This window comes from Wyeomyia smithii, chromosome 1 (genome assembly GCF_029784165.1).
Source record: "Wyeomyia smithii strain HCP4-BCI-WySm-NY-G18 chromosome 1, ASM2978416v1, whole genome shotgun sequence".
Classification (NCBI taxonomy): domain Eukaryota; kingdom Metazoa; phylum Arthropoda; class Insecta; order Diptera; family Culicidae; genus Wyeomyia; species Wyeomyia smithii.
In genome coordinates, this window is record NC_073694.1 from 96,679,131 (window position 1) to 96,705,146 (window position 26,016).

A 26,016-nucleotide genomic window follows, 5' to 3' on the forward strand; every position below is an offset into this window, starting at 1 on the left:
ATTTACACCAGCGAAACCTGAGTAGAACCAGCTAATATAGACCAACTTTTCGTTCTCCGAACCGGTGTTGTTTATCTTGTTGTTTTGAACCGCTGACATTTGTCACACTGTCAACAATTCAATACCCCATGTTATCAGTTTATGAGACTTGAATTGAAAAGCACTAAATATTTAACAAACGGAAATTCGATAATTTTTACGCACATTAAACGATTACTTTGGAAAGGCACTTTATATCCACAAGACTTTATGGATTTGACGGTTTGACCCGAGCGTTTGAGACATTTCTCAGGATGGATTGGTAAGATCGAAAAATTTCTGCTACAAGTAGGGCTTCGGAGGATAGCGAAAAATATTTGGTCGCGTAGATGTTCATCTTCAGTTTTCGTCTCATCAATCTTTCAAAATCTTGCAGTTCTTCAAACGTTGGTTGGGTTTTGAGGATATTGAAACAAGCTTGGGGTGGCATTGTGTAGCTAGATTCGAGCGATTTTCGCTATTTTCGAGTAGGTCACATACTGCCAGTTATGCTTTAAGCTAAAAAGGAACTGTCATTGTCATTTGTCCTGCGGCTCATCTAACCCGCTAAGTCGAAAAAATACGAAAACGGAACATAACGCCCTCAGCGATCATTAAGTTTTACCCGAGCTGCTCGAAATGAAATGCGCGATGTCACCCCAGCATTTTGAACGTTTTCAGTTCAGTGTCTTCGAGGAACATTTTTCTGGCCTCTCAAGGTCTCCTCTAGTCCCACTACAATTAAGGCGATTAACAAATAGCCAACATATTTGTCATCCTGGTAGCTGATGGTTGCAAACCAACTAGTTAAACCTGCGGTTATGGTCTTCCAGAATTCCCCCTTTTGCTGGTCGGTTTCCTTGAAGCCAAAAACGACAAACCTGTTCTTTTTTTTTAGAAAAACCACAAAAACATATTGTAAATTGTCATGGAAAATCTTTGTTTTGTTTATTTCCCAACACTGTAGCCGTTCGTTTGCCTGGCCAAGTACACTTCAAATTTTCATTGCTGGAAGCCAGCAAAATTTTGCTGATTTTTGGTGTGCTATGTTTCCAGCAATCTGTTCAGCAAAATGAAATTTGCTGATTATTCAGTAATGCTCAATTGCATAAAAATGACAGATCGTTTGCTGCATGTTCAGTAAAACAAAATACAAATTGCTGATTGTCAGCTATGACAATTTGCTGTACATTCAGCAAAGCATAAATCAATTTACTGGTTAACCAGTTAGTTCAAGGGAACCATGTTTCCCTCAGGCACCAGCTTCCATCCGCCCATAGGATCATAGCCAAATTACTGTTGAACTAGAGATGTATGATTATCATTTCAACCTTTAAGTTCATCTAGCCCAACAGTGACTTAGCTATGGTCCCATATCCGCTATCAGGAGCTTAGAGATGATCCCGTACCAGCTGCACAGCGATTTGGAGCGTTTTACTAATGTCAGCTTGACGTAAAATATTTTGACATATCAATTCTTTCGCTGGATTCCAGCAAACCTTCATTTACTGTTTTCTGTTCAGCAAATAGATTTGCTGTATTTTTGCGAATCACTGAATCGATTACTGATTTTCAGTAAATTTATCAATGAAATACTGGTTTCCAGCAAAAACTAAATTACTGAACGAAATTCAGTAAATTGTAGAACTGAATTACAGAAAACTTTTGAAAAAATACTGTGATTCAGTAAACAAGTGATTTGCTGATACACTTTCAGCAATGTACTTTGCTGAACCATAAAGAGAATTTTTGGTGTGTGGTGTGTAGGTTTGATAACATGGTGGCTTATGCGCCACTCTCTATAGTGAAAAACCACCTGCCTGTTTAGATTGCCCGACTTTAAGTTAACGCTACGGCTAGGTAAACATTGAACAGCTTGTAAAAATAATCAGAACAAACCCGGATATCTAGCGACAACGCTCAATCGACCTCAAAATCTCCAGACGAAATAGTTTCATTCTAAATGATTATCAGCGACCGCATAGGAAAACGGCTAAGACATTTTAGGCCTTCGACGCTAGAACAGTAAGCAGAATTTTACTTGGACAACCCTACAACGAAATCCGAATAAAGGCTACGGTGTTAGAAAATGCAAACGCACTATATAAAGGAAACATCTCTATATTCGCTAGCTTTACATCGGTAGGGCCCTTTATTCTCCTATTCAACTTTCTCGCTTCGTATTTTCTCTCTGTTAGTCACCCATCGGGGCGGAATCTTTATGCTTTAGTTTTTGCTTTTCTCTCACACATCTCTACATCTCTTAAACTCTATCGTGTATATGGCCATATCACTACTACTCACATGCCTGCGCGCAGCTTACTTCAGAATTCATCATTATTTTGTTATGACTGGCGAACGATTGGCAATTTTGGCAATTTTAACGATAGTGAAGACTCAAACCACTATATCGTCTCCCGGTTTAAACTAGGGGTGATTACTTCTAATTCTTGTCCTTTATGTTTACCGTTCCAATGACAGCATTGTAATATGTTTAATCGAACCCAATATGTATAACTGTTACAACACTCGCAAAACGTTTATATGGAAATAGCTAAAAAGCAGAGTCTATGTTTATAATAAGAGTGCCGCAAAGACGAAACCAAAGGAACCAAATCAGTGTCAAACGAGGGTACCAATCGCGCAATGTAAATAAACAAGGTGGTAATGTTAGGAGTGGATGAAAAGTGTTGTAATTGAGCGTAATAAAGAACATGTGTTTTTCCGAAGTTTTACTTACACATTTTAATCCAACATTTAACCTGTACACTGGTTCACTTAAATTTAACAAAACATCACCGGTGTAATCTTTCAAAACTGTGTACCTTGTGAAGAATTTCAAAAAATGATATTCGCTTATGCATGGTGAAAAACAGAACTGTATAGTAGAGATGGTCGGGTTTGATGTTTTTCAAACCCGTACCCGACCCGAACCCGAATTTTTTTTTCGGTCAAAACCCGAGCCCGACCCGAACCCGAAATTTTTTTTTCGTTCAAACCCGAACCCGACCCGAACCCGAAAATTTTATTTCTACTGTATAGTATATACCCGACCATCTCTACTATACAGTTCTGTTTTTCACCATGCATAAGCGAATATCATTTTTTGAAATTCTTCACAAGGTACACAGTTTTGAAAGATTACACCGGTGATGTTTTGTTAAATTTAAGTGAACCAGTGTACAGGTTAAATGTTGGATTAAAATGTGTAAGTAAAACTTCGGAAAAACACATGTTCTTTATTACGCTCAATTACAACACTTTTCATCCACTCCTAACATTACCACCTTGTTTATTTACATTGCGCGATTGGTACCCTCGTTTGACACTGATTTGGTTCCTTTGGTTTCGTCTTTGCGGCACTCTTATTATAAACATAGACTCTGCTTTTTAGCTATTTCGTTTGCGAGTGTTGTAACAGTTGTACATATTGGGTTCGATTAAACATATTACAATGCTGTCATTGGAACGGTAAACATAAAGGACAAGAATTAGAAGTAATCACCCCTAGTTTGAACCGGGAGACGATATAGTGGTTTGAGTCTTCACTATCGTTAAAATTGCCAATCGTTCGCCAGTCATAACAAAATAATGATGAATTCTGAAGTAAGGCAATCCAACCAGAATATAATGTTGAAATATTTTATTTTTAGTCTCCGGTAAAGTAAACATTAAACTGCATTACCGCGAAAACCAATTATTATTTTTAATTAAAGTTATTAGATGATATTCGATCTTCGTCAAAGATCTACCAGAGGAAATAGTTTCATCGAGAAACCCGAAATTCAGTTAGCCCCTTGGCATACAATATCCGGTCTCGAACAAAGGACTCAGTTCGGCTCAGAGATTTTACTGACTTTCGTTCGCGGAACGGTAGGAGACAGAACGCGTCGAAGTAGAGTTTTCTTGTATATTACATTTTGCTTACAATTATTACGCTTCGAATAACTTAACGTCAAACGTTCTGTTGTGTTAGATTGAATGACATTAAAGACGCCTGTTCAACAGGCGGGAAGTACCGGACAGTCATCTGTCGATTTCTACGAGATCCGGGTATATTCTGGGCATTCTGTCCGTGTTCGGACACCTCGCAAATAATAACTGGAGTTGTCGGAGTCACGAGGAGAATCTCTACTGTATAGTTCTTGGCAACAAAACGGCACAAAAACTGTGTTGCCGAAACGATAGATTTTCTCTTCGCGCGACTCTATATACACATAGACTCTGCTAAAATTGAGGTATTCAATTAAAATATGACATTTTACCCACCTGTTGGAAGCGTACAAAGGGTTTTAGAACGATCTATTTCTTGTTCCAAAAAGTGACAAAAATAGACCAAAACGTATTACCAGTTTCAAATTTCTTCAATTTAGATCTGGTATAAAAAAAAATTCACACCACCGATATAGCAGTGAATTTGAGTTTGTTCCAAAAAAATAGATCAAAACAACGATTTGGATCACCGCTGAAGATGCCCTAAGGTTTACATCATTTCAGGTAGTTTGTACCCTCCGGTTGGGTAGATTTTGTTTTCCGTGTACGCATGTCTCGGTGACATAAATCTGTTACAATATTTAGATAAAAACTTCTATACATTTTGATTATCACGTACGTAAATACATTTTAAGTACGTGTGAATTCAAAATAAACGAGTATTGAAAATGGAAGATAGTCTCGAGCAGATAACGGACGATATCGAACAAAACTTTCTAACACAGTTCAGTTGTGAGTTAAATGGAATAGATCGAATATCAAAACCTAAACTGAATTATTTCTAGCTATGGTCACGACTGATAAGGATGATTTAATTAAGCAGTTCCAGACTTTAGGTGAAAATCTAAATTATTCTACAGCTGCTTTTTTTTTGGATATGAGTAATTGGTATGGTGAAATTGAATACACATGAAAAAGAGTACAGAATAATTCGCTCTCTTTCAGGAATTTACAAGCAGCAGTAGGATGTTATTTCGACTTCATGTTTTTTTCGAGATTACCTTCTGTGAAAATTATTAGTGACCTCACGATTGGAAAAGATGAAAAGGTGACACCTAATACACAGTAAGTTTTTACGTTGAAAAAAGGATAACACTCCCAGGATAACACTAGTTAATGCGCTAAAATTTTATCATAAAAAATATCCTGCTAGAATGTATCTGCAACATCAATGGTTCATTAGCAACTTGCACCATGTACTGCGTTTGCATGTAGCTCAATAAATCTAACTAAACATGTGAAAACAGTCCAAGTGCAAAAATTTAGACTTTTTTTTGTTTACACAACATTTATTTGACACCGCACATAAATGCAGACATTCAGTTAATTGTAAGAAAATATCCCGGTAACAAATCTAACTATCAGTGGTGGACACCATTCCACAAAATCGCCAATTAACGAGCGATTTTGTTAATTCTTGAGCATCGTAATATCTCTCGCCTTAGAAACAATAATCACTAATTTGCTGAATTTGTAGAGACACGACAAAAAACCATTTACAAATACATACCAATTGCTCAGGGCGTAGATTGATGCTGTCTTAAGTTCTTCTCTTCCCGAGACAAGTGCAAGTCTATCTTTTTACTTTACAACGCGGTTTAAATTATCATACAAGTTACAGGAGTATTTAAAAGAACTTTGCCAAAAATTTCGTTATTTTGCAGTATACTTAAAATTAGCGTAACTTCAATTTATTTATCCCGTGGGTACGCTACACCGATCAGCTCAATATCATCTTGTGTTGTATTTAAGAGCTTCTTGACGAAGAGCAAGTTTTCCCGAAGATACTTCTCTGTTAGACATACTTCAAATTACTCCATTCTTTCCGACCAGTATCACGGCATTCTTGGCCAGTGGCCACATCGATAATGCATAGACCGAAAATGATTTGCATCCTTCACGAGATGATCACTACATCCTGTGTCTAGGCAAACTGGATCTTCCCGGTTTTTGTTTTTTTCTGGCCACGCTTCACCATGAACGCCACTGTCTTTTCATCGACTGCTGCTATAGCATTTCCTTCTAGTTTTTTTCGCACGACAATTCATCGACTTTGCCAAAACGATCACACTTACCGGTTAATTACTGCTTCTTCCTATCTCCGACGAGTCCCGCGCCAATCAAGTTAGGTCTCTCTTCGATTAACAACCGCAGTTTGACCGTTCTCCTTCTCTAGATTATTAAATGACGTCACCCGGAATCATAGCACTGCGGTCTGGTATTGCTGGACAGGATTATTAAATGCAACGCAATGAGCTCGCATGGAGATTTCTTCCTTCTTCCGTAATCGTACCAACTGCTTCCTTAGCAACGTTTAACATTAAACGGATTTTTACACAAAGGTTGTTTTTAGAGTTTTGCCGAACAAATTCAAATATTTCATCCGCTGTGAATTGACTTGTCGGTTCAATTCCACTTAGTGAGAGCATCGTCTGCCACCGAAACTGATTCTGTTAGCACTTATAAACCTTTGACTTAACGTTTTTCCATAAAAAATGCTCATAATATAAACTTAACAATCATTAGCGGGGGGCGCTAAATCAATTTTCGCCCGCAGCTCCAATCACCCATCCATCCATCCATCCATCCATCCATTTTTTACCTACACAATTGTGTGGTCTTGTTCGGAAAGGGTTTTATGCACACAGGTCATTGGGGCCGTTCTTAAACCACGTGGTCTTTTCACGAAGGGGATGGGGGGGAGGGGGTTAATGAAGTGACCATGTGGTCTTTTTTTCTGACTTATAATTTATCATTACCATCAAGGTCAGAATGAAGCTTTTGCAATTTTGTTTTATAAATTGATAAATTTATTTGACACGGCTTGATAATTTTCAAGCACGGTGCTCCTGAGACCGTTATTATCAAAAACTACCAACTTTGTCGAGGTAGATGTCAAGTGTGAGTAAGCGATGACAGTGGGTCGCCACTGACGAGCATTAGAAGCAATATCATAGATATCCCTGGTTACATTGTTAAAAAGCGGGTTGCATACGATACTTCGACACTCTGTCAAGCTGCATTCTCGCTACATAATAATAATTCTGAAACTTTGAACCTAAAATATTCATTCTCTGGACAAGTCTACAGGACAAACGATAGACAAGCCGCTCGGCAGTGATGACCCTCTGTCATGGATTCTTGTAACCTGTCTATATGAAATGTCGTGCGGTATGTGGCCGAGCCGGGGAACCACAGAGTCAACTAAATGAGTCGTGGGGTTCATCGACTTGGCTTGAACACGCATGATTTAGTATAGAAGACCGGGCACACGAGTCATCACATGCAGTTCTAAAGTGCCAGAATGAATTGTGGCGCTTGCAAGGATCACCTGATGATGCTCTGGCATCCGACGAACAATACTGAATGGCCACGTCTTGAAAACATTACCGCTTGTAACATCATATTAATTATTTTATTTATCTTTCTTTCTCCCACGGCAATTGTCTCTGAGATTACGAAAGCTACGAGAATACGAAATGGAGCACATGAGATATAACGGCGGAGTGATCTTAGTTAAAAAGACAATCGGAGACGGACATTGCTTGTTCTCAGCGCCTGTGCTACAAGCATATAACACGCAAATAGGTACACAAGAACACCTAATGAAAATCATGGAACTACGGAGAGCGGTTGTGGAGCATATAACGAACCACATGGCAAACTTCAGGGAGTCCTTAGCAGTTACTACGGAAGAAATGACACACTTGGGTGCAACTTCGGAAGTAAGGATTGCGAAGTTCCTTAAACGCCTTGCTAAGACTAATGAATGGGGCAGAGAAGAAACCATAGCAGCGGCAGTAGAAATCTTCAGAAAAAAAATGAGATCTACCATGAAGACGGTCCCATTATAGCGTTTGGCAACACCTACAGAGCATACGGACTACTGAGAATAGCGTATAAAACGGGGATCAGGAGCAGGAGAACCCTGTCTAGGAACCACTATGATAGCGTTCTGCAAAAACTTACCTCTAACTGCAACCAGAACAGAAACAGCTCCAACAATCAAGGACTTAATCCTCCGAGCTCACACATTACTGAAGTTCAAAAAAACGCAGGTGCGAACATGTCACAATTAACTTTAGGATCGAGAATGGAGTCTCAAGAATCCACGCGATTCACCCAAAACAGAGACATATTCACTATCGCAAGCTGAAATGCAAGAGGATGCTCGGACGAAGCGAAACGGAATGCAATGGATGATCAATTCGCTAACAATCGCTATACGATAATAGCATTGCAGGAAACCCGTCTGGCACAATAGAGACAAAAACTATATCTGGTTCAATGTTAACACAGAAGGACACTTCCGAGACAGGCAGCGTGGAGGAACGGCAATCGTAGTAGCTAAACACATTAGCGACACGAACAAATTCCGAAGAATAAGCAGCAATTCGTGCTCGTACATGTGCGAGATATCCGGCGAAAATGTGATCATTGTATCATCATATGCCAGAAGCGGAACACAGGCTGAAAATGAAGAATTCAGTACTCTGAAAACATACTCGCTCAAGCTACGCGAATTTACTGGGAACGCATAATCATAATGGGCGATTTGAATGCAAGAATTGGGAAAAACGACTTGGCCGACGACGATAAAGCACTAATTGGGAACAATCTGCTACACGATCAATGCAACCCAAATGGATGGGCGCTGAAATATGGAATCCGACTGAAAAACTATCTGACATTTAGCACATCACCGTCAGTAAAAACCACCTGGACAAATGGAAAAAGTGAATCCCAGCTAGATCACGGACTTATGACAAACATGTCCTTTATGCGGGTTCCCAATATCAGAGCATATTTCTATCCAGAACTCATAAGTGATCACAAAATTATTTCATGCACCTTGAGAAGAGGAAACCCCCTCATGAGCAGTCAAATCTCGAAGTCAGTCAGAAAATCCCCCGGAAAGACCGAGATTCGATATGGGAGCCCTAAAAGATGAGGAGACCCGAACACGGTTCCAAGAAAGAGTGAACGCAAAACTGACAGATGAAGAGCCATCCCCGCAGGCTATTGATATAGAAAACGCATGGCATAAAATAGAATCTACCGTCATCTCAGCAGCAAAAGAAACGTTTATAAAACAAGCGTCGCCACTCACCCCACGGAGAGTTGAAGCTTGCAAACGTTACTTTCTAGCCCAACAAAGACGTTTGTCAGACAGAAAAAAAACCCATCCTGAACGAAATTGCCAGACAAGCCAGAATCGATAAAAAGAGAGCGTACGAGGCTCACTTCTCGGAGAAAGTAAACCAATTCTTGTTAGAAATGGAAGAGGAGAACCCCCTGGCCAAAATGACCAAAACGTTCAGGTTCATAAAACAGCACAAACGAAGTAACGAATCAAAGAATAGGAGATACATCAACATACAACAGTGGGACCATAAACTGAAAGAATTGGCAACTCCCAACGCCGAGAACAGCACCAAACCCGTATCCGAAGATGATGGTCGTGAAGCAGGTCCGGAACCAACATTGGAAGAAATCAAGTCAATCATTTGGCAAACAAAAAACAACAGCGCTCCAGGCCAGGATAACTGGCACAACGAATTCTTCAAATATGGATCAGAAGAACTGCTCCAAAAGCTCACAGAGCTAATGGTCGAAGTCTTCAGAGCTAAGCGGGTTCCCGAAGAATGGACAGAAACTGTCCAAGTACCGAATCCTAAAATTCAAAATCCAAAAACCACGGAGGATTACAGATGCATCACACTCTGCTCAACAGCGTACAAAATCTATGCGAGGCTTCTTCTCGAACGGCTTGCGGAACAGGTGGGCCCACTACCCGAGTACCAAATGGCTTTCCAACAAAAACGAAGTGCAGCAGACCAGATATTTGTGCTCCGTCGCATTTTGGATGAGAGATGGCGAAAAGAACAGCAAACGGTTATTGTCTCGCTAGACCTGAAACAGGCTTTCTATAAGCTAGACGTCTCGAAAGCAGCAACCATCCTGACCGAGATGGTTGTCTCGAAGGCACTGATAAACCGCATTATAGAAGCCTGTTTGAAAGAAACCACTTCGGTGCAATGGTTCGGTCAGCGAACTCAATCAATTAGGAAATTGAAAGGAGTAAAACAAGGATGCCCGCTTAGCCCACAACTGTTCATCTTAATGCTGCATCATGTACTCCAGTCGGTCAACGAATTCATTCCGAAAATCAGGCTGGCCTATGGATCAAGTCGTTTAGTCGTTTTACCGTGCATTCTCGGATATGCGGATGATCTCCTGTTTATATGCGAAAACGCGGACGAAGTGGAGAGGCTAATCAGCATTTTAGAGCCACTGTTAGCATCAGTAAGCTTAGAAATAAACACAAAACAGACCTAAGTACTCTTCCGAGACCCCAGATATATAAGCAACATCAATAACGACACTACAGCCACGTTTGGAAAATATACGCTATCAGTAGTTACTACACTGAGATATTTGGGCGCCTATATAACCAGCAGCCTCACGAGAGGCGCTACAACGGCGGAGCGAGTAAAGAAAGCCTGTTCGTTCCTGAAAATACACCCCAACACGTGGAGCGTTGTCAAGAAATTGTACCATTGCCTAATTACTCCGGTGGTAACATATTCGATGTAAGGCAGCACATTAATTAAGCGAAATAGAAACTCTCTGCGCAGAATGGAAGAGGAGATGGTATTAGGACTCCACAACCTTTGCCGTGATGATACTGAACCCATGAGAACCTCTGAAGTTGTTTACGAACGAAAGCAAGGATTTGATTCTTTCGGACTTCGAGGGATTTAGCGATGATGATCAAATAATGCTTGGAGAGGATGAGGAACAAAACACACCCACATACGTGGATGAACCAACAACTTATCCACCCAGGTCAACAGATGACTAAACAACAACGCCCAGCAACAAATCAATTTCAGAACCAACATCTTATCCACCCAGGTCAACAGATGACCAAACAATACTCTACAACAAACCAACAAGACGACATCTACAAAAACTACAACACACACCGCAACGGAATGAGGTATTAAAAAGACTAGCTGTCACAAGGTGAGCCAATCAAACCTTTCATTAGTTTTCACTATATGTTTCAATTTATTTGCTGATTGATTCATACTCAAACGCCAACAGTGCCTATCCGACCGACATTTGTTACCCTCGTCTGAAAGCGTGCGAGTTATGAATCAATTGGAACAGAAGCAGGCCTTGACAAAAGAGCTCCCCCGCTGCAACCTGCTCTCTTTGAAAATGTGAATATTTTTTTTTGCATTTATGATATTATTTTGCTTGTATATTTACCATACATATGTTTAAATCTACTTACATTATAACTATGCAATAAAAATGAAATAAGAAATAAAATAGAAATTAACTATACTGCCCATGAAAGCATAAGATTCTCATATGACTTTTAGGCAAGTTTGAGTTTATGTTGTCAATGTATCTAATTTTGTTCATATTTCCGTATGTCTTGATGAAATTTGAAAGTTTGTTCTGAAAAATAATAGAAAATCACCAAACCTTGCCTGTCCCATATTGAAAATAAAGGCATGCGAGTCCCATCCTAAGTATATATATTTCATTGTCTTTTAAAAACAACATTTCACTTTTTTTTTTGTTCACACAACATTTATTTGACACGGCACAATACAAATTAATGTTTTACGGAGCCAATTACATTTCACATTTGTTATCAGTTAAAAGAAAAGTGTGTACATACAAATATCATTGAACTGAATAATTAAAAATACAGTTTGTTCCGTCCGGGGGAACGAGCAAATTGGACTGTCACACCTTGTGTCGGGAAACAAAACAATGCTAGAGGAATAGGGTCCCCACTGGGTGCTTTGCCTTCAGAGAGCACTCCGCCAGCCGAGTGGAGACAAGAGCTAGAATAGTTCGGACTATCCGCTGGAAACTCCGTCTTCTTAAAAGCCGTTTTCACGTTACGACATCCGTTCTATAACACTTAAAACTTTGGACTGTGTTGCTGGGAAAAGATTAAACAAATCACATTTTTCTGAACTAAGTCTATTTTACACATATCAAGGTGCTTCTATACGCGCCGAAATCTCAATACATTCTGATCGTTCTATAGAGAAACTAGTGAACGGCAAAAACTCGCATTACTGAACGGACTGTACCTTTCTCGAGTTTGCAGCAGTACATAAGTTGTATATAATGAGAACGGGAGAATGGGAGAAGCCAAAATGGCTCTCAATCTTATTGCGAAATGTAATGTTCAAATTTAGCGTAACATCTTTCGGAACGGAACATACACCGCCGCTTTAAAATACTAATTTTTAAATTGGACATGAATCGAAGTAGGCCTGGTTGTCATCTATCGGCAAAATTGACAACTTTGTGATCGGTCGACGGAACGTCGTTTTTTCGCTGTAGACGTCTACTGCTCTCACCAAGCCATCAACCCCAGAGTAGGTCTCGGTAATCACTCCAAACTTACACTGCAATGGGGGAAGATTTTTGTCCTGCACCAAGACGATCATGCCAGGTTTGACGTTGGGTATAAGTCTTTGATTTTTCTTCCTAGGCTGCAAGCTACTCAGGTAGTCCCATTTCCAAGCCTTCCAAAAATCTTCTCTCAGCTTTTGTAGATGCTGCCATTTATCCAAACAACCTGCTCGGACATTTTCGTAGGACGGTTCAGGGATGGCAGTGAGCGGACGACCGATGAAATAATGAGCGGGAGTGATGACTTCTGGACCGCCGGGATCCGTAGTACTGACGAATAGCGGACGTGAGTTAAGGATCGTTTCTATTTCCGCTAATACAGTAGCCAATTGCTCAAAATTCAACGTCGTGTTTCCTACAATGCGTTTCAAGTGGGTTTCCGTACTCTTTACAGCGGCCTCCCAAAGACCAGCGAACTCAGAAGCATCCGGCGGAATGAAATGCCATTCGACCCTTTTGGCTTGGCTGGTTTTCCAATTTCGTTGGTCTCCTGTTCCTTGATAAACATTCGATGAAGGCGGTTCAGTTCATGATTGGCACCTCGGAAGTTCGTCCCATTATCCGAGTGCAATTGATGAATGATGCCACGACGACTCACGAACCTTTGAAGCGCAGCAAGGAATGCACTGGTCGTCATGTCGGACACCAGCTCCAGGTGCACGGCTCTTGTGACCATGCAGACAAACACTGCCACATATTCTTTCACTAATGCTGCCTTCCGTATACTTTCTTTGATGAGGAAAGGGCCGGCGTAGTTCACACGTTGTAACAATCTGAATGAACGCACAATCACACGTTGTAACTTTCTGAATGAACTATACTTGGAAAATACCTTTAACTCATCTTCTCCAGTTGCAGGTAGAACTACAGCTGCAACAGATCTCAGTTCAGGAAGTTCTTCGTCAGTAATTTCTTCTACAACCACTTGTTCAAATTGGGCGGAACTCAAGAAATCTGGCCCGTACCACTATAGCTTATTCTTGACCAACTCACTTGGCATATTTGTTGAAATAATCACCGTTACTATTTATGTATCAAGTTAATTGATGTTTTTCGGTGAACAATTACAAAACCATTATTATTTTGCGTGACGTTTCGGCCTACTGTCACGCTTCAGCCATCTTCTGACGCCTGCATTTTTATTTAAAAAAAAACAAAAAAACAAATATTAAAAAAACACATTTGAAAAATACATTAAACATTATGTCATAACAATCACTTTTTTTCCCTCTCACAACTCACACTTCTATCGCCGTAGCTTTTTGTCACTTCTTTCAGCGCCGCACGATCAGGTATCACTGTCTGGCGGGTGTGCTGTGATGCTGTGTCGATCGTCGCATTTGTTTCCTCTCCACCGTCCGTTGTTTGTACCCTGCCGTAGCTTTACCACAAGCGCATTGTAGTTGGTGTTGAACGTTCCGCACTCACGCTGGAGGTTCACCGCGTTGCGTTCGCCAACCAATTTGATGATGGAATGTCTGCTGTGATTCTGCTTTCCTGGTCAACAATACGCTCTAGGATTGTCACTTTGTCGAAATCAAACACATGTCCATCACATAGCGTATCTTGTGTCAGGCCGGTTCGGTTGTCTTTGCGTTTGATGTCATTTTTCTGCTCTCCTATTCTCGTGTCCAACTTTCTGCTCGTCTGCTCAACATACATTTTTCCATCTCCAGTTCCACAGGGAATAGAGTACACATTTTTCTGTTGCCCTGGTGGAATGGTATCCTTCAGTTTGCTGTAAATAATGTTTTTTAATTTATTTTTTGGTTTGACGGCTAATGTCAGCCCATTCTTTTTGAGCGTTTTTTGAAGTTTTTCACTCAAACATGAAACATACGGCGTAGTAACGTATTTGGTCTCCTCTTTTTCACCATCATTTTGAAGTCCGTTGTAGTGTTTATGTACCCTTTGTTTCAGAACGTTTTGGATGAACCACTCAGGATAGTTATTGCATTTCATTATGTTTTTGACCTTTTGGATCGCCTGTGGACGATTTTCCGCATCAGTCAGTTGGATTGCTCTGTCCACAAGAGCCACTGCCGTGTTGCGTTTATGCGTAAATGGGCTTTCGGAGTTAAAGTCCAGATATCGCCCTTTTTACTGTTTCGGTAACCAGCTCTTCTCCACAGTTCCATTTCTTCTGGTCAACATCATGTCAAGGAATTTAAGCCGACCACTTTCTCCCTTTCCACGGTAAATTGGAGCCTGTCATGGAAATCATTGAATGTTGCCAAAATTTGGTCAACATGATCCTCCCGTGCGATGCAAAAGCAATCATCTACGTACCGCCTATACACAAGCATACCGACTTGGCATCTGTCCACGCGACACGATATCTGCAGGGTTGAATTCAGAGCGCACATACATCCATTCATATTCCTTTGTTACACATCGGATTCCAATGATACGGTTTCTCACAAACACTTGGAGCTGATCGGGAGATTTGTGCATCCAGGCCAGCACAATTTGACTGTCCGACCAGAGCACCACACGCTTGAACCGCATCTTCAGGGCACAGATCACCTTCTGCACCAAATGTGATAGCAAACGTGCTGCACACAATTTCAATCTGGGAATCGTCGATTGTTTTAAAGGAGCCACCTTCGATTTGCTACAGACCAGTTGTAGCTTGGCAGAGTCGTCTTGAAGCACACTTCGAATGTAGATGCAAGCGCCGTAAGCGGCCATGGAAGCTTCAGCAAAACCATGAAGCTCATAGCCGGCTTTGTCAGTCAGCACATGCCTCGGAATGCGGACTTGGTTAGTAATAACCAGCGTTGCCAGGTCATTTTTTTTAAATCTGGGAAAGGCAAAATAAAAATCTGGCAGTCATTTCGTGGGATGAAAGATTAATTTTTCGGATAAAAGTCTTGGGGTACGCATAATTTGAGGTGACAAAACTGCAAAATTTCGCGCCAAAATTGAAGTGATGACCTTTTTGCGGAACAGAGAAAATAAAATCTGGATCATCCATGAAAAATCTGGATAATTGGACATCAAAGCTGTCTACCTGGATACATGTTCAAAAATCTGGATAATCCAGCTAAATCTGGATACCTGGCAACGCTGGTAATAACAAGAGTCTTAATCAGCATCCACTGCGCACTTATTGCTTTTTCAACTGGTTCGTCCCAATTCATCTTGCTTTTCCACAGTTGGTGCATAAGCAACTTAGCTAGAACAATCACTGGCGAAAGGAATCCAAGAGGATCGCACAGCTTGGCAACTTCAGATAAAATCGAACGCTTTGTGTTGGATTCATACTCAACATCAATATTGGAAGATTTTATCGAAAATAGAAAGTGATCACATTGAGGATCCCATAAAATACCAAGCTCCTTAATCCATTCATTGACACCTTGTTCTTCTAAGTTTTTCATTTCTTCACGCTCTTCTTCTGGAATGTGCTCTTACAGCTGCTCGGAGTTCGAACACCATTTGTGAATGGGAAGTCCCGCCGTGTCGAGCAGTTTCTTCACCTGCCCTTGTCGCTCAATTGCGCCTTCCAATGTATCATCTCCGGACAACACATCATCCACGTAAAAGTCTTCAATCACTGTCGCTGCTCCCAAAGGATATTCTTTCCATCTCAAGTAACTGCTTAAGACACCGACTTGCAAGAAAGGGTGCACTCGCCGTACCGTATGTCACGGTGGTTTCATTCGTAGACTTTCATTGATTTGTCCGGGCTTTCCCTCCAGAAAATTCTTTGGAGGGCCAAATGCATCGAGTCAACCAGGATTTGCCAATACATTTTGCTTATGTCAGCCGTGAATGCAAACTTCGGTTTACGAAATCTCAAGACAATGTCGAAAATATCGGATTGGACATTACCACCTACCTTGAGCACATCGTTGAGAGAGACCTCACTCTTGGACGGTTTGGGGGAAGCATTGAAAATTACTCGACACTTCGTTGAAGAGCTGTCTGGACGGATGACAGCGTGGTGTGGTAGGTAGCACTTTAGCATGTTTGGAGGATCTTTACGTTCATCTATTTGCTTGCAGTGACCCAAACGTTCATACTCCCTGATGAAATCCACATACTGTTCATGCAGACACGGATCTCGAGCGAAACGTTGCTCGAGTAAGTAGAAACGTTCAAAGCCAGTGATCAGCAATCGCTCAGCTGGTTGGCATTTTCTTTTAAGGGAAGCTGCACCACAAATCGCCCTTCCTTTGTACGTTTGTGGGTGGAGAGGAAATGTTTCTCACATTCTTCTGCTTCGGTAGATTTGGCTTCTTGGTCAGAGACTTCTTCAATGCGCCAAAATCGCTTAACAGCATCGTACACATCTTCTACGGTGACCGTGTGGGAATAGGATGGACCGTGGTTTCCAACTTCTTCGTATTCACCTGTGAACACCCAGTCATAGGCGTGTGCTCTATGGAACAAGTATACAGTTTTTGAAGAAGTTTATATCTGGAGGTAAAATCAGTTCGTTTTTTGTTGGTTTTGTATAACTGATTAAAATGTGACTACATTAATTATCTATAGATAAATCGTCCACCTCAATCCTTTGTAAAAGTATGTGGCGGGACCATCATCATCATCATCATCATCATCATAATGGTTTCATTCCGCGTCGAACACTCGACAGAAACGGACGTGCAAAGTGGTCGTTCAATTACAATCCGGTCCGTGTGTACGAATAGCCAAACAAAAGAGTGTATTATTCGCGCTAAAGGCCAACTAGATTGTGAGTTGTGTCGGTACGTTCTGTACCCGGCTCGCAACTTTGGCTGTATTGGTGTAAAATACCAGCTGCCGTTTTGATCTGTGCACAGTGAATAGATCTTTCTAATTCAAGGCCATCATTTGACAGTCGAGTCGTGTCGCTGTGCAGAGTGATCTCACACCCGGCTCACTGCTGGTGGCTGTATTGGTGCTGCTGTACTGGTGCTGCTGGCTGCTTTGGGTGCAGCTTCGAACGATCGGACAACCACTGCTGGAAGGAAGAAGTAAATAGGTACGTGTTCTTGTCGGCGCTAGTGCGCTAGTGCACTACATTTAGCGCGATGGATATAGATCCCTCGCCTCCCGTGCCACCATCCCCGAGCCCCCTGACCCTGACCCTTCTGTTATCCCCTCCCCTGTTCATTCTCCAGTCCCCCCTCACCCCAGGCTTTACCCGGACGGATCTCAACAGGGCAGCTATACTGTTTATTTTCGTCCAAAGGCAGGAGTGAATTCAAAGCGATTAAACATACTGCAAATTTCTAAAGACCTGACGAAGGGGTACAAGGCCGTGACCGAAATTTCCAAGGTCCGACCTAACAAGCTCCGTGTCGTGGTCAGTGATCTGACACAGGCCAATGCTATCGCTTGCTCTGAGCTCTTCACACGCGAGTATCGCGTTTACATACCCGCACGAGACGTGGAGATCGACGGTGTCATAACCGATTCGAGTCTGTCCGTCGAGTGTATCCTAAAAAGCGCAATTGGTTGCTTCAAAAATACCGAAACACAGGCGAAGATTTTGGATTGTAAGCAATTGCGGTCCATGTCTCTCGTCGGCGGTAAAAAAGTTTACACTTCGTCAGACTTGTTTCGCGTTACGTTTGCCGGATCTGCACTCCCTAGCCACGTCTCGATCGACCGGGTTCGTCTGCCTGTGCGATTGTATGTACCCCGTGTTATGAATTGCACCAATTGCAAGCAGTTAGGCCACACAGCCGCCTACTCTGCAATAAGGCACGATGTAGCAAGTGTGGGGAGACTCATGCGGAAGATTCTTGCAGTGTTAATGCTGAAAAATGTATTCACTGTGGGGAAAACCAGCATGAGCTCTCCACATGCCCGGTGTACATGCAGCGCAGAGATAAAATCAAGCGGTCACTTAAGGAGCGTTCAAAGCGTTCTTATGCTGAGATGCTGAAGAAGACCGTGACCACTTCTACCATAACATCGAACCCCTTTGATCTGTTGTCCTCTGATGAAACCGATTCTGACGATTCATCAGCGGGAACATCTTATGCCAATCTTGGGGAGTCTAGGAAGAGGAAAAATGTTTCTTCTCCTAAACTTCCCCGTAAAGGTCCTAAGATTTCCCAAAGTGTAATGAAAAGTACGAACAAACCAAACAGTGCTGCGGAAAAACCGAAGCAAACTCCTCCTGGGCTTGCAAATTTAAAGTCCCAGAAGGAGTTCCCAGCACTGCCAGGAACATCTAAAACCCCAGTTGTTCCTTTTGCACATCCAGTTGATGAAACAAACTCTGGATTAGTGAAATTTTCTGACATTGTGGACTGGATTTTTGAAAATTTCAATGTACCCGATCCAATTAAAATTTTTCTTACAGCATTCCTCCCAACAGTTAGATCATTTTTGAAGCAGTTGACTGCCCAATGGCCCCTCCTTGCAGCGATTGTATCCTTCGATGCCTAATTCAACTGCGTATATGAAGGATTCTATCTCTGTCTTGCAGTGGAATTGCAGAAGTATTTTACCAAAAATTGATTCGTTTAAAGTTTTGATAAATAAAAACAAATGCGATGCATTTTCCCTTTGTGAAACTTGGCTTATTTCAAATATTGATCTCAACTTCCATGATTTTAATATTATTCGCCTTGATCGAGACACCCCATATGGAGGAGTACTTTTAGGGATTAAAAAGTGCTATTCTTTCTATCGTATTAACCTCCCCTCGATTCCAGGCATCGAAGTTGTCGCATGTCAAATGACAATACAAGGTAAAGAGCTTTGTATTGCCTCAATATATATTCCTCCCAGAGCACAGGTTGGGCAACGGCTGCTCTTTGATTTAATAGAACTTCTTCCCTCGCCACGTTTGATTTTGGGAGACTTCAACTCTCATGGTGTGGCTTGGGGTTCCCCTTACAATGATAACCGCTCCTCTTTAATCTATAACCTTTGCGATGACTTCGACATGACTATTTTAAACAACGGTGAAATGACACGTATCCCGAAACCTCCAGCGCGCCCAAGCGCTTTGGATCTATCCTTATGTTCGACGTCGCTACGGTTGGATTGCACATGGAAGGTAATCCTCGATCCTCACGGTAGCGACCATCTGCCTATTCTTATTTCAATTACAAACGGGTCAACTCGCATGCGACCAATTGACATTCCGTATGACCTCACACGGAATGTCGATTGGAAGTTATACGAGGAAATGATTTCAAAAGCGGTCGAGTCGATTCAACATCACCCACTACTTGAAGAATACAACCTCCTCGCGGGCTTGATTCTCGACGCCGCGTTGCAAGCCCAAACGAAGAAATATCCCGGCGTAACGATCAAAGAACGGCCTCCCACTCCGTGGTGGGACCAAGAGTGCTCCGATGTCTACACGCAAAGATCCGACGCGTTTTTGGCCTTCCAGAAGGGAGGTATACCCGACGACTATATACGGTATTCGGAGCTTAATACCAAGCTTAAAAGCCTGGCTAAAGCAAAGAAACGCGGATATTGGCGTCGGTTCGTGAACGAGACGTCGAGGGAGACATCGATGAGCACTCTTTGGAACAGCCCGAAGAATGCGGAATCGCGTAACGGTCAACGAAAGTGAGGAGTCTTCAAGTCGGTGGATATTTGATTTTGGCAGGAAAGTATGTCCGGACTCTGTTCCTGCGCAAAACTTTGTTCGCGATACGTCTCCGGGTCACGACGCGATAGAATCACCTTTTACGATGGCAGAATTTTCAGTTGCCCTCCTGTCCTGTAACAATAACGCGCCTGGGTTAGATAGAATCAAATTCAACTTGTTGAAGAATCTACCCGGCAATGCCAAGAGGCGCTTGTTGAACATGTTCAATAAGTTCCTGGAGCAAAACATTGTACCGCAGGATTGGAGGCAAGTGAAGGTGATCGCCATCCAAAAACCAGGGAAACCAGCTTCTGATCACAACTCTTATAGGCCGATTGCAATGCTATCCTGTATCCGGAAATTGATGGAAAAATCACAGGAAGGTTGTATGCAAAGCCACGACCGCAAGGTTGAAGTAGAATACTTTTGCAAGAAAGATAACCCCGTTACTTGCGTGTCAGTCATTTTTTCTAGTAAATAAACGTTGACCGTTCATTGGCAGTATTGTGATTTCTCTTTGTTTGATATTTTGAATGAAGTTTATTGAATATTTTTAAAATTTTGCGCAAATGAGAAGTTGAAGTGCTGCCAAATTGCAATATGCACATTTAATACGACATCATTAAACGGGAACGGAACAAAAGCTACGGTTATGCAGAACGCGAATGGTGGCGCTATGCGATTAGCCTTACCGTGATGAAATGTACAGCTCTTTTTACGACGAAGTAGAGCTATACATTTCAACACATTTCGTCTTGCCGAATCACATAGCGCCGACATTTGCGTTCTGCATAACCGTAGCCAACCACTAAGCGACGCAAACGTAGTCAGAGTATGCATGTGGATGAAGATAATTAACTTTGGATTATAGCGCAAAACGAGAAAATATGAACTCTTCAAATATTCATTTGTGTTCTTCAAATTTCAGTTGTTCAATTTAATATCTGATGAAATCTTTGTTTAATATCTGATGAAGCCTCTTATATAGGCCAAATAATAGGAAAGCAATCGTATAACGACCAATCAGAGGTCGAATTTTGTGTTTTGACAAGAGTTTTCAATAGTACAATAGTACGAATAATAAAATTGCAATTTCCTGCATTTGGTAGGAATCTTAGAAGATTTTCTAATCGATTGCTGCAATAACGAAGGAAATCCATCGAAAACTAACCGATTTATTAGCATTTGAAATTGGACATATTTCGCACTTTTTTCGGTTTTAGATTTTCATTTCACATCCCTATGTAGCCGAACTTTCTGAGAGAAGTATTCTACTCCAAAAGCGCATTGCGGTTCAAAACCGGTTGCTGATTACAACTTTTGAGCTGCCCTAACATTGGGGTAATTAAGATACACGGACAACATGCACTGTGGAAGCAATTTCACATTCAGTAAATTCGACGGGTGCGACAGATTTAAATTGCTAGGATGCAACACAGAATGCTTGCTTGCGTTGACAAAAATGTTTAACTTTCAATGACTTGTTTATTTGCCTTGAAAAAGGCATTTTAATTTCCAAAATTGGATTTCCTGATGGCAATCTTCATGCTGCCCCAACACGGGGGGAATAATGGCTGTCTGACGACACACGCTGAGAAAAACCGCGCTGCTCCTGAGACGTGGTGACCAACCACAGGGCTAGTGCTGCTGCTAAGGAAGGACGACTGCTGTTGTCACTGTCTAGAACTATTATGAGCGGCTCCGGCTGAAACAGGCACTTATATAGGCCAAATAGCATGTTTTCAATTGTAAGGTATATGATCCTGTCGACCGTGCTTGGGAAGCAAGCATATAACGACCAATCAGAGGTCGAATTTTTCGTTTTGACAAGGCTTGACTATTTTCAATAGTACAATAGTGTGAATAATAATATTACAATTATCTTATTTTGGGAAGAATCTTAGAAGATTTTCCAATCTATTGCTGCAATAACGAAGGAAATCCATCGAATACTAACCGATTTATTAGCATTTGAAATTGGACATATTTTTCACTTTTTTCGGTTTTAGATTTTCATTTCACATCCCTATGTAGCCGAACTTCCTGAGAGAAGTATTCTACTTCAAAAATGATACTCCGTCGTTTAGACCATTGGGTCGAATCAAATGGTCTACTATCAGATACTCAATTTGGCTTCCGCCGCGCCAAAGGGACGAATGATTGTCTTGCGTTGCTTTCAACAGATATTCAGCTGGCGTATGCTCGCAAAGAACAAATGGCGTCTGCGTTCTTGGACATTAAGGGGGCTTTTGATTCCGTTTCTATTGACATTCTTTCGGGTAAACTTCACCGACAAGGATTTTCTCCAATTTTGAACAATTTTTTGCACAATTTGTTGTCCGAAAAGCACATGCATTTTACGCACGGCGATTTGGCAACTTTTCGCATTAGCTACATGGGTCTTCCCCAGGGCTCATGTTTAAGCCCCCTTCTTTACAACTTTTATGTATATGACATCGACGAATGTCTGGCAAATTCATGCACGATAAGACAACTTGCAGACGACAGTGTAATCTCTGTTACAGGAGCCAAAGCTGCCGATTTGCAAGGACCATTGCAAGATACCTTGGACAATTTGTCTGCTTGGGCTTTACAGCTAGGTATCGAATTCTCTCCGGAGAAGACTGAGATAGTAGTTTTTTCTAGTAAGCATGAACCTGCTCAGCTTCAAACACAATTAACGGGTAAAACGATTTCTCAGGTTTTGGTACACAAATATCTTGGTGTCTGGTTCGACTCTAAAGGCACCTGGGGTTGTCACGTGAGGTATCTGATGAAAAAATGTCAACAAAGAGTGAATTTTCTTCGTACAATAACCGGACAATGGTGGGGAGCCCACCCAGGAGACCTTATAAGGCTTTACCAAACAACGATACTGTCTGTTATTGAGTACGGGTGTTTCTGCTTCCGCTCCGCAGCAAACACACATTTGATCAAACTGGAGCGAATACAATATCGTTGTTTGCGTATCGCCTTGGGTTGCATGCAATCGACCCATACGATGAGTTGGAGATCTTAGCTGGAGTACTACCATTGAAAAACCGCTTCTGGAGCCTGTCTTCTCCTATTCTAATCAAATGTGAGGTCTTGAACCGTCCCGTGATTGAAAATTTTGAAAGGTTAACGAACTTAATTCTCAAACCCGTTTTATGACATTGTATTTCAATCACATGTCCCAAAATATTAACCCTTCTTCGAATATTCCAAATCGTGTCGACTTATCAAATACTTCTGATTCTACTGTGTTTTTCGATACATCCATGATAGAAGAAACTCGTGGAATCCCGGATCTTTTACGCGTGCAGCAGATCCCTAAATTTTTTTCCAATAAATATCGAAACATCAACTGCGACAATATGTACTACACTGACGGATCACTTCTTGATGGGTCCACTGGCTTCGGTATCTTCAATAACAATTTAACCGTCTCCCATAAGCTCGATAATCCTGCTTCTGTTTACGTCGCAGAATTAGCTGCAATTCAGTACACCCTAGGGATTATCGAAAAAATGCCCACGGACCATTATTTCATCTTTACGGACAGTCTCAGTTCCATTGAGGCTCTCCGATCGATGAAAGATGTTAAGCACTCTCCGTATTTCCTGGGGAAAATACGGGAACATCTGAGTGCTTTATCCGAAAAATCTACTCAGATTACCTTAGCGTGGGTCCCTTCTCACTGCTCGATACCGGGTAATGAGAAAGCGGACTCTTTGGCTAAGGTGGGCGCAACAAACGGTGATATTTATGAAAGACCAATTGCCTTTAATGAATTTTTCGCATTTGTACGTCAGAATACGATCATCAGTTGGCAAAATTCTTGGACCAAGGGGGAACTGGGAAGGTGGTTACATTCCATCATCCCCAAGGTGTCGACGAACCCGTGGTTCAAGGGGTTGGATGTAGGTCGGGATTTCATTTGCGTGATGTCCCGGCTTATGTCCAATCACTAAAGATTTGACGCGCATCTCCGTCGTGTTGGGCTCGGGGAAAGTGGTATCTGTGCCTGTGGTGAAGGTTATCACGATATAGAGCACGTTGTTTGGTCATGCCATGTACACCGTGACGCCAGGTCTAGATTAATAGCTTCCCTGCAGGCCGAAGGTAGGCAGCCGGCTGTTCCTGTTCGTGATGTCTTGGCGAGCCGTGACCTATCCTACATGTCCCTTATATACGTTTTCCTGAAATCCATCCACGCCCCAGTTTAGTCCTATCCCCTTCCGCCTACATCCAACCAAACGACAAGAACACGTTAAGACCCCGGATCCGGAAACATCAATCAGACCCGCACGATACTCTCAAGGCCCGATGGAAACAACCCAATATGCCAGTCCGTAATATCTTGGCCCAGCAGCGGAACAAATTTAATATGCTGCTTACCTATGGCAATGAAAATCATCAAACAGCAAACCTGTGCTTTTAATGCAAAATATTCTAGCTTTAAGTTAGATTTAGTTTCAGCTCGTAGTCGGCAGCGAGGATAAAAAATTTGCTTTTAGTTATTAAGATACTTTAGAAAGTAAGCTACCAGATATAATTGGCGCCGTTAAACATTGAATTGTATTTGTGCCGTGTCAAATAAACTATAGATGAAGAAAAAAAAAATCATAATGGTTTGATTGCTAAAATGTCTAATTTCCGTTTTCCTCTTCACATCACAAAAATGATACAAAGTTCAGAGCCCCACTAGCGTTTGGTAGTATTTCTGGATCGGAGTCGAGTTGTTTTGGAACAAAAGCCACAACGGAAAAATTGACAGTGACATCAGTGAAAAATTTATAAATCAAAAAGGATGGCCACCGCTGTCGCTGCGGGCGTTTAAGGTCAAAACATTTTTGGTTTCGATTTTAGTGGCAGTTTGGGTCCGGCAAGGCTAAACGTCGACAAGAACGGAATCCTGGATGATGAGTTCGTTCCAAGTGGTCGTTCACAAGCGAGGGTTGACTCATGTTAGTGCACGCGAAGTGTCAGAGGGGAGCCATTAATTTTGCTAAGAAACAGGAGATATAGACAAATTCTTAGTATATATGGAACTGAAATTTATTTCCTAATTCATATTCCTTTCAGAGAGCGAGTAATGGCACTATAACCATAAGCTAAAATGCTAGGACTAGAGTTAGTACTCAAGTTCCAACCGTAACAGTTAAAGCGAGTAAAGGCGCTATATCCTTGGTTTCAAAACCCGAACATGAGGGGGAAATACCGAACATGAGGAGGAAATACCCATCCCAGGAAATTGGTCAACAAAGGAGTGTACTTTCTTAGCTTTGTCACTTTCAACGAATTATATTACTTATTACATACGGATCGGTTGTTACGGATTCTCCCCGTTCTTAGATTATATTGTATCATATTGCGCTACACAGTAGGCCTGGCCGTTGACAAGAAAAATGTATGGAAATCATTTTTTTTAAATGGTGGATATCATTTTCCAGGATCCTTCCAAGTACTGGCTATGTTAGTGTAGACTAGACTAGACTAGACTAGACATCACAAAAATAATACAAAGTTACATGACAGACCGCACTCTTCAGGTTAACTATTTAAATAGTAAATCCGATAGATTGCCTGTTGGAGCTGGGTACCTAAAGGAAGTACAGTCATGGAGAAAATAATAAATACACTTTTTGTGTTGGATGATTTTTCGTATTTGCGCACTGATTTTGATTGTTGTATGATGTTATGTTACTTCATTATGATCCGCAGACACTCTTTTTGAAAGAGGCACGGAGAAATGACTGAAGATTATTTTTTATCGGTGATGCTGAAAAATTTGTGCGTGAGTTAGTGTTTTTAAAGTGGCAACAAAAATAAATACTCTATTGAAATATATATACAAAACAATCCAAATTAGCTTCATTTCTCTACATATCGTTAGCAAAGTGACCTTTAACGTTACAAAACTCACTTTCAAAATTTCGTGGCTTGTCCTTTGTTTTGTAAAGCCATATTCAATCTTCCGGGTATGCTTACCACCAGGTTTTCACGAGTAGAAGCTGAAC

General features: G+C 41.5%; 1 protein-coding gene across 5 annotated transcripts in view; it reads left to right on the plus strand.

The window, feature by feature from the left end:
* Positions 1–4,540: 4,540 nt before the first annotated feature.
* Positions 4,541–26,016, plus strand: part of LOC129717857 (protein ILRUN) — a 255,173-nt gene continuing 233,697 nt past the window's right edge. The window contains exons 1-3 of one of the 5 annotated variants that reach the window (XM_055668084.1): positions 4,541–4,743; positions 4,797–4,899; positions 4,957–5,076. In XM_055668084.1, coding sequence (XP_055524059.1) covers positions 4,680–4,743; positions 4,797–4,899; positions 4,957–5,076 — 287 coding nt within the window. In that variant the 5' untranslated portion in view covers positions 4,541–4,679. The remainder of the gene's footprint in view (positions 4,744–4,796; positions 4,900–4,956; positions 5,077–26,016) is intronic. The other 4 variants (XM_055668100.1, XM_055668093.1, XM_055668109.1 and 1 more) reach the window with 4 other exon arrangements.